The sequence below is a fragment of the Rattus rattus genome, chromosome 5 (assembly GCF_011064425.1).
Source record: "Rattus rattus isolate New Zealand chromosome 5, Rrattus_CSIRO_v1, whole genome shotgun sequence".
In the NCBI taxonomy this organism is placed as follows: Eukaryota; Metazoa; Chordata; class Mammalia; order Rodentia; family Muridae; genus Rattus; species Rattus rattus.
This window is the reverse complement of record NC_046158.1, coordinates 34,553,252-34,563,470: the sequence shown is the minus strand read 5'-3', so window position 1 is coordinate 34,563,470 and position 10,219 is coordinate 34,553,252. Positions and strand designations below refer to the sequence as shown.

The 10,219-nt window shown below is 39.7% G+C and overlaps 1 protein-coding gene across 1 annotated transcript; it reads right to left on the bottom strand.

Annotated features, from left to right (window-relative positions):
- Positions 1-8,535: 8,535 nt before the first annotated feature.
- LOC116900179 (glyceraldehyde-3-phosphate dehydrogenase-like) lies at positions 8,536-9,536 on the bottom strand. The gene is made up of 2 exons (XM_032901934.1): positions 9,339-9,536; positions 8,536-8,751 (listed from the first exon to the last, which is right to left on the bottom strand). The coding sequence occupies exons 1-2, from the start codon at positions 9,534-9,536 to the stop codon at positions 8,536-8,538; spliced, it is 414 nt and encodes a 137-aa protein (XP_032757825.1).
- Between the last annotated feature and the right edge of the window lie 683 nt (positions 9,537-10,219).

Sequence of the window (10,219 nt, the reverse complement as noted above, 5' to 3'; positions counted from 1 at the left end):
ATTATCTTCAAAACAACTGGAAGCATACTGACCAAATACTAATTGTACTTTCAAGCTAACAGTTCGGGAATATTTCTTTGGAATTTAATTTGATAGAAAAATTAAGCATTTCTGTGTCTCTGCGTGTGCTGTGACAAGGGTTGGTCAAATTTTAACTACATTAGGAGAATACAAGAAAATATGTTGTTTTTGCTTTTAAAAGAAATTTATTTCTAAACACTGAAAACAGGCTATTTGAAAGAATGCTTTCTGTCAAATCAAATGACAACCACATATAATTATCATAATTATTTTTGAAGGCAAGTTGGATTCTTTATGGAAATAAATATTTTAAATTTTAATATTAGCTCAAAACCTTGGTAGAAGGTAAAACAGAGAGAGGATCTGCAACAGGAACACTTCAGTGTGATGGTGCCACTGAGGGGCACAAGAAACCAAGAAGGACACTTTTCTTTATATATTCAGAGAGGAAACAAGTGCAAATGTGTGATTGTAAGAGAGGCTATGCAGGATATTTCAGTTTGATCTAAAGAACAATAAAACTGTATGGATCACAAGATGTTAAGTGTATGGAGTTTGGGAGATGAAAGGAGGAAAAAGCTAATCTTCAGACAAAGGTCTAACATGTTATAAAGACATAGGAATGCTGATATGAAGGGAAGTCATAACTTGGGGTCAGGCACTAAGTAACACATATCCTAGCCAAGAGTAAGATAGTACCGGATTTCCTACATACAGAGCTGCAAGGACCTGATCCTATAGACACCTTTAAGCCAACAAGATTCAGATAACAACAATTGAAAACAAAACATATTTGAGGTTAAATGGCATATCAAATTACATACTGTAAGTAGAAAACTGATAAAAGCTTCCAGAAGATCAGAGGTAAAATGTACACATGTCTACATGAGGACAAACATGCGTTCATGCATGCACATGTATTGAAATACAGTTTGGGGAAACAGAATCGTTGGGATGCTTGGGATCCATCATCCTAGGAAGTAGTTAGACCTGATAACAAAAATCACTTACATCAGCGACATAGACAATGTTTTGCCTTTTTTGGTTTAACAGTATGGAATCTTTGTACCACATTATTTTCCATGAGAAAATGTCTATTCATTGTATTACATCTTCAAGGCTTTGAGAGTCTAAATAACAAAAGCATGATTTTATGAGGAAAAGAAATGGATTTCTTGCTGAGGTTATTGCAGAACTATAAGGTGTTTTCTTAGTGACGTTTATTATCACTAAATCACCATAGTTAGACTCGAGTCAAGTTTTAGCTCTCACAGATGTGAAGCTCACAGGAGGTCTGTTGTGATGTAAACTTAACCCTTAAGACTAAGCAATGGTAGAAGGTACTATTTGTTGAAAGTTACACAAGTATCTTTGTTAATTTTCATAGGATTAGTTTCCATATCTGAAGTTATAGGGGCAATTCCCTAAGCTGTTATCCTCAAATATCTCAGATGGATGCAACCTCAGATCAGACTCAAAGCGTGCTCTTCTTAAACTTTTACACACGGTTAGTAGGTTTTTTTTGCTTAACAAGTAACCTCCATTATTTGTTAACTCTTAAGTGCTGAGGTAATATCTGTGTTCTCCAAAACGATTCAAGGACAAGAATGTGATATAAACTAACGAACTCGCTTTCCAACTGTTTTGCTAAATTTATATTCAACTTTTATGTTTGATTCTTAACTCTGCAGGATTTTAATCGTTACAAAATAATCTTCTTTTTTCTTGCCGTGCCTTTTCATACACCTCCACCTGCACCCCTGGCAGCTTGGTCTGTCATCTCTTTGTCTCCACAGCCCTGCCCGTCTTCCAGGAGGTCTACTCTAACCAGAAGCAGAGGTGAGATCCCGCCCCAGTTCCTAGGCCAGCTGGGACCCCCACAGAGCCCAGAAGACCTGGAATCGGTTCTGCCCTGCCTGAGCCCCATCACTCTTCTGGTTTGCACCTCTACCTGCACCATTGGCAGACCAGTGAGGCCACTCTCCCCCACCCCACATACTTGCCTGTCTCCCAGGAGGCCTGCTTTAACCCAGAACACCTGCCTCTAAGGAGGCCTTCACCCAACAGAAACAACCAGGCCAGAATCCAGCTCTACTACCCCGGCAAGCCTGGATACCCTAACACTCCTGAAGATCAAGATTCTGATCTTAGCTCTCATTTCATGATGATAATAGAGGACTTTAATGAGGTTATAAATGATTACTGTAAAGGAATACAAGAAAAAGAAGGTGAACAGGTAGAAGCCCTAAAAGATTAAACAAATGAATTCCCTAAAGAAATATAAAAAAAAAAAATACAATGAAAGCATTGAAGGAAGTGAACAAAATGGTCTGTTACAGGTTTGGACCAAAAACCAGAAATAGAAACAAAGGAGAAATCACAAATGGAAGCAACCCTGGAGATGAAAAACTTAGCCAAAAGAACAGGAACTATAAATGTAAGCATTGCCAACAGAATACAATGGACGGAAGAGAGAATCTATGGCATAGTAGCTGCCATAGAAGATACTGATAGATTCATCAAAGAGAATGCCAAGTGCAAACGGTTACTAACCCAAAATATCTAGGAAATCTGGGTCACAATGAAAAGACCAAACCTAAGAATAGAAGAGGGTGAAGAATCCCAGCTCAAAGCATCAGAAAACATCTTCAACAAAATCATAGAAGAAAACTTCCTTAACCTCATAAAGGCGATGACCATAGATATATAAAAAGCCTACAGGATGCCAAATCAACTGGAACGAAAGAGAAAATTCTCCAACCACCCCATAATCAAAACATTAAATGTACAGAACAAAGAAAGTACATTAAAAGCTGCAAGGGAAAAATGTCACATAACATGTAAAGGTGCACCTATCAGAATTGCAACTGACTTCTCAGGACTCTGAAAGCCAGAAGATTCTGAACAGATATCTTACAGACCCTAACAGATCACAGATTTCAGCTCAGACTACATACCAGCCAAATTCTCAATCACCATAGATGGAGAAACTAAGATATTCCATGACAAATCCAAATATAAACAATATCTTTCTTCTAATGCAATCCTTCAAAAGGTACTAGAAGGAAAACTCCAACATAAGGAGGGAAACTACACCCAAGAAAACACAACAAATTAATCACCTAACAACAAACCTAAAAGAAGAGGATCTCTCTCACACACATAATACCACCTCTATCAAACAAAATAACAGTAACTAATGATCATTGGCCATTAATATCTCTCAACATCAATGGACTCAGTTTCCCAATAAAAAGACAAAGGCTAACAGACTGGAAACTTAAACAGGATCCATCATTTTGCTAAATACAAAAACCACATCCTAGCAACAAATATAAACACTACCTCAGAGTAAAGGGTTGGAAAAAAGTATTCCAATCAGTTGGTCCTAAGAAACAAATGAATAGTCATTCTAATATTCAATAAAATTGACTTTCAACCAAAAACAAACAAAAAAGATGGGGAAGGATACTTTTTCCTAAACATCAATAGAAAAATCTACCAAGATGAAATCTTAATTCTGAGCATCTATACCTCAAATGCAAGGGTATCGACATTTGTAAAAGAAACTTCAGTAAAGCTGAAAACACAAACTGAAGCCCATACAATCATGGTGGGAGACTTCAACACTCTACTCTCACCAATGGAGAGGTCATCGAAAGAGAAACTAAACTTAGTCACAGTGAAGCCAACAGAAGTTATGAGCCAAATGGATTTAACAGATATCTGCATAATATTTGACCCTAAAACAAAAGAATATACCTTCTTTTCAGTACCTCATGATACCTTCTCCAAAACTGACCATATATTCGGACACAAAACAAGCCTCAACAGATACAAAAAGATTGAATTCTAGTAGATCACCATGAACAAAGCCTGGTCTTCAATAAGAACAAAAACAGCAGAGAGCCCACACACCAGTGGAAACTGACTAGCTCTCTACCTAAGGACAACTTGGTCAGGGAACAAATAAAGAAATGAAAAACTTACTGGCATACCCAAACTTATGGGACACAATGAAAGTAGTGCTAAGTAAAAAATTCATAACACTGAGTACCTTCATAAAGAAATTAGGGAAGTCCTACACTAGCAACTTAACAACACATCTGAAATCTCTAGAACAAAAAGAAGCAAATACACCCAAAAGGAGTAGATAGCAGGAAATAATCTGTTTAGTGTTTACTTGTACAAAGGTCAGGGAACCCTTCCTGAGATATACTTTTCCAATGGTCTTTGCACAATGCCCAGAATGTGGGCACACTGAGACAGAGCAAAAGGACAGTCAGCTGGGTGTCCTTCCTTCCTTCTTTCCTTCCTTCCTTCCTTCCTTCCTTCCTTCCTTCCTTCCTTCCTTCCTTCCTTCCTTAGTTCCTTCCTTCCTTTCTTAACTTATTTATTTAGTTTTACACTGCAGATTTTATTCCCCTCCTGGTCCCCCATCCCAGAGTTCCACATCCCATACCTCCTACCCCCACCCCACACTCCCCCCCCATCTCAACAAGGATGTCCCCATGTCACTCACCCCACCAGACCTCTAAACTTCCTGGGCCCTCCAGTCTCTTGACGGTTAGGTCCATCTTCTCTGACTGAAACAGACCTGGGAGTCCTCTGCTGTACATGTGTTGACTTATTAGAGAAAAACAGAGTTGACAAAGCAGGACTATAGAAGGGAATTTTTCCAGTTGCCCGAATTGCAGAATAAAGAGAATTCATGGGACGAATGAACAGGATGTTGCAACTTAAGTCAGCATTGCACATCAGGATGGCTAGAAGATCCTGCATTCCCTGAAACCAAATCATTTGCTTTCATCTCAGGCATATTAGAGGAAGGAGACTGGGGACTGTAAGCTGTTCCTCCTTACCACACAGGTTCCCAGAGGCCTCCCAAATTCAAACCTAAAATTTAAAAACATAACTTTCCACTGAGAGTCCTGAGGGGAGCTGTTTTTAAGTACGAACACCAGCTCTCTGGGTAGGCCTTGCCTTTAGTGTTTCTGCATGAATTATGCATTCCACTGGGAGGCAACTCCCAGGGACCACATTCCCTAAGTCTGAAGTACACCTTTAAAATGCTTTCTGAGGATGGATGTGTACTCCACAGTGTCAAGAGAGGAGCAATTGCGTGCTTAGAGCTACCCAGTTGCAAACTTAAAAAAAAAACACAAAACAAAAATAAACTGTGCTACTTGCCTGGTTTTGTTATATCAAATCAGAAGAAGCTAGTTTTATGAAAGAAATAAAATTATGATTATTATAATTGAATGCTTTTGAACTACTACTGTTAGTGCCTCAGGGGATGTATTGTGAGGACTTGTGACACTTGGGGAGGGGAAACTTTTATAACCTCAGCAGCTCAGGGTTGGGAAATGTTTCTAAGGGTCATTGTTCTTTAGGTAAAGCTGAGGTTATTAAGGCTCACTTAGCAGATACATTTTGCCACAATTTTCTGGAAAGCTATGGTGGGATTGCAGATTTCTCATTTATAAAAGCAGGCCTGACTGTGAGAAGGCCATGAACCGCACTCTGGAAATGCAAGTGAAAGCAAACTCTCAGAGTATTCATGCTTGCTTGGTACAGTGAATCCTCCAGGGTTCCTTACTTATCTTGTCATATATTTTTCCATTACAAATAGATTTTGTTTGGTGACTCAAAAAAAATTGTGACTGTTATTCTTAACTGAATTCCCTGGCAATTTCAGTATGTTTTGTGTTCACGCATAGGAATAGTTTTGAATCCCTTACATGGAGCTTCATGTATCTTTTTTTTTTTTTTTTTTGGTTCTTTTTTTTTTTTTGGGCTGGGGACCGAACCCAGGGCCTTCTTCTTCCTAGGTAGCGCTCTACCACTGAGCTAAATCCCAGCCCCTTCATGTGTGTCTTAAAACATGAAGTTCATGTAATTTAATTAAAAGAAATCTTTTTAATTTAAGTTTTTAATGATTGCATTTATGAGAGTTCTCTAGAGGAACAGGTTTGTAGATGGTATGAAAGTTTATTATTAAATTGACTTGTCCAGTGGGGTCTGCAGTGTCCAGTAGTTGCTAATTTTTCAGGGGAGATGGGGAGAATCAGTAGCCACTCAGTTTCTAACACCGGGTGTTTCAACAGTCCCAGTCTGTCAATGGAAACCTTGAAGATCCCTGGAGAGCCACTAGACTACAGTCCATATCAGAACACCCACCGAGGCAGAGGTTGATGCTTGAGATCAATGCAGTAGCTTCAACGGCTGTAACAGGTATAGGAACTCCTAGACAATGTAAATAAATTCACCAGTGATTTGTTAAAGCAAACAGGCAAATTGGCAGAAGGTTATTCAGTAGGGTCTTCTATTAATCCTTTTTCTATTGCTGTGCTAAAATGTGCCGAGTAAACCTTCTTTAGGAGGAAAGGGTTAATTTGACTTATGACTCCAGATGGAGATAGGTCACAATGACAAGGACAGCTGGCCTCAGGAGCAGGAAGCAGGGCAATCACATTTCCCATTTGCACACAGGAAGCAGAGAAACAACAGGATGTGGGATTAGGCTCTGAACTCTCAAATCATGTTACAGTGATGTCCTTCATCAGGTTTCTACCTAGTAGAGGTTCCAGGGCCTCCTCAGTCCATGGGAAATATTTCTGACTCAAACCATCACTGACCTCCTTAGATTGGAAAAGCCACTTTAAGTCGCTATCTATGGGTCGTATGGGCCTTTAAAGTCCAGATAGCCTACTGAAAACATCCCTCCCAGATGCTCCCATAGGCTTGTCTCTTGGTTGATTCTGCATCCAGCCGAAAATCAAGGTCCCCCATGACAAATATGTTGAGTAATATCTTAGAATAATTTGTATATCTGAATCAGTGAGGTTGAACCTTTTTATATTTCAAAGCCATTTTATTAATTTACATATATTATATACATGGTGTTTTTCATACACGTATATAAATACTAGATATGCCTGCTCCCATAACCACAGCCATCTCTCTTTTCTTTCACTGGTCACCTTCCTGAAACCTAGTAACTTTAGGTATCTGATATTATTTATTTTAAGATTACATGAGAAGTAACATGGAGCTTGTCTTTCTGACTCTGCCTTATTTCCTTTAGCACAACTGTCTTCAGTGTTGTCCCTTTTTCTGTCAGACATACAATTTTATTAATTCTTCTTACTTTGGAAATAGGGAAAAAAGATTGTGATATATTCTTAAATGGCTAGACACTTGTACTTGTTGGAAGACCCAATCAAGATGGGTCTGTGAAATTTCCTGTTGTGCGTCCTAAGATGTGGATGTGCTTTCTTATTGGTGAGGTGTACAAAGTTCTCTAAGGCAGAATACAGAGACTAATCAGAATATCAAAGATTCTGAGGACAAGGAGCACTCATTAAAATTATACAGATTTTCAGTTTTAAAATTAAGGTATAATTTATATACAGAAAAATTCATCCCTTTTAATGTAAAGCTTACAATTTTTATTATTTGTATTTATGTGGTACACATGTAGGTCATGGGTCAATTTGTGGGAGTTGGTTCTGCTCTTGGACCATGTAGATTTCAGGGACTAAACTCAGGGGTCAAGCCTGGTGGCAGTGTATATGTACCTGCTGCACTCTCTCACAGCCCCAAATGTAGACTTTGGCAGCATAGATTTAGGATTATAAGCATATCCGTAATGGAAAAGTCTGGCTGCTCTTCAAACATCTCTGGGTCTCCTTGAGGCAAATATTTCTTCTTGCAATATCCATTGACTACTGATCTTTCCATCTTGATGGTCTTAGTGTAGTAGAATCTTATGTAGGTGGAAACATTATGACTGATTGTGTGAATCTGGAGGTTTTGGCACCTATATTTTGGCATTCAAGTTTTTGGTGAGCTTATTTCCCCCACATTGGGTTAATATTCAGAAGCAGGGTGGCTGGGTTACAACATCAGATTAGCTTAACTAAGTGGAGTGGTAGACCAGTTTCTGAAGGTTCTATCTCATGTTTCTATCAGTGCCCGAATCTTCACTTGTTTATTAACATCATTCAATATTCTCTTCAGCATCTCATCACTATTGTCATTATTAGTTTTAATTTTAGTTATTATGATTGGTTAGGAAAGAACTTTATCTTGATTTTTTTTTCTATGCTGGTGATCATACACAGTTCTTCACACCTGCCTCCCTACTCAGGTGTAGTATCCCTTGCACCACTGTGAGTTTAAGTAGCAGTTCCTTCCCACTAATGATGCATATCATTCTTTCAGACCCCCTTGCTCTCCATGTTTCTCACTGTTGAAATCTTAAATCTTTTAAATCTTAAATCTTGTTAAATCTTTTTTTTTGGTGGGGGTGCAGCAAATTTTATTAATGGTATTCAAGAGAGTTGGAAGGACTCCCTTGGCCCCTCCTGTTATTATAGGGGTCTGGGATGGAAATTGTGAGGGAGATGCTCAGTTTGGGGGCTGAATTAGGATGGGGACTCCTCAGCAATTGAAGGCCTTTCTCTTGCTCTCAGTATCTTTGCTGGACTGGGGTGGGTGGTCCAGGGTTACTTACTCCTTGGAGGCCATGTAGGCCATGACATCAACCACCTGGTTACTATAGCCATATTCATTGTCATACCAGGAAATGAGCTTTACAAAGTAGTCATTGAAAGCAATGCCAGTCCCAGCAACAAAGGTGGAAGAGTGGGAGTTGCTGATGAAGTTGCAGGAGAAAACCTGGTCCTCAGTGTAGCCCAGGATGCCCTTTAGAGGGCCCTTGGATGCCTGCTTCACCACCTTCTTGATGTCATCATATTGGCAGGTTTCTCCAGGTGGCAGGTCAGATCTACAATGGATACATTAGTGGTAGGAAAATGGAAGGCTATGCCAGTGAGCTTCTCATTTAGTTCTGGAATGAACTTTCCCACAGACTTGGCAGCACCAGTGGATGTAGGGATGATGTTCTGGGGTGCCCCATGGCCATCACACCACAGCTTTCCAAAGCGGCCATCCACAGTTTTCTGAGGGGCATTGATGGCATGGACTGTAGTCATGAGCCCTTCCACAATGCCAAAGTTGTCTTGGATGACATTGGCCAGGGGGCTAAGCAGTTGGTGGTGCAGTATGCATTGCTGACAATCTTGAGTGAGTTGTCTATTTTTCGTGTTTCACACCCATCACAAACATGGGGGCATTGGCCAAAGGGGCAGAGATGATGACCCTTTTGGCCCACCCTTCAAGTTGGCCCTAGCCTTCTCTATGGTGGTGAAGATACCAGGAGACTCCATGACATACTCAGCACCAGCGTCACCTCATTTGATGTTAGCAGGATCTCGTTCCTGGATGATGGTGATGGGCTTCCCGTTGATGACAAGTTTCCCATTCTCAGTCTTGACTGTGACATTGAATTTGCCATGGATAGAGTCATACTGGAACATGTAGACCATGTAGTTGAGGTCAATGAAGAGGTTGTAGGTGGCAACAATGTCCACTTTGCCAGATGCAGAGAAAGTAGCCCTGGTAACCAGGTACCCAATATGGCCAAATCCGTTCACACAGACCTTCACCATCTTCTCTATGGGACAAGACTGGCACTGCACAAGAAGATGAAGCTGTCTCTGGAACAAGGAGGAACAGAGAGCCCTCTTTTCAAACTTTTAACACAAAATTTTAAATTATTTTAAAAGTTAATATAAAAAACAATAGATTTCATTATCTTGTTTCTTTTTTGTTTTTGAGGTTTTAGTATAATCACAACATTTCTTCCTTGCTTTTCCTTCCACCAAGCCTTCCAAGATACCCAACTTAGCTTTTCTTCAAATTCTAGCCTCTGCTTTTATTCATCCTTATATATAACTGAGCAGGTTATACTCATATATATCCTAAAGATATTCCTAAATACACACACACACACACACACACACACACACATGCATGCACGCACACACACACACACACACACACACACACACACACACACACACACACGCATGTTTAGTCTATATAATGGTACTTGTATGTATGTTTCCAGAATGGATAGTTTGCACTGGACAGTGTATATGGGTATTTTGTGTATGTGATTGTGTAGGCACCACATGTGTGTTTGAAACTGATGAAGATCAGAAGAGAGCATCAGATCCTCTGAACTGTTATGTATGGCTGTGAGCTGCATTGTTTGTGCTGTGATTTAATATGTGTTATACGGAAGAGCATCTAGTGCTCCTTCCTTCCCCCCCTTGGTTGTGTTTGTGAA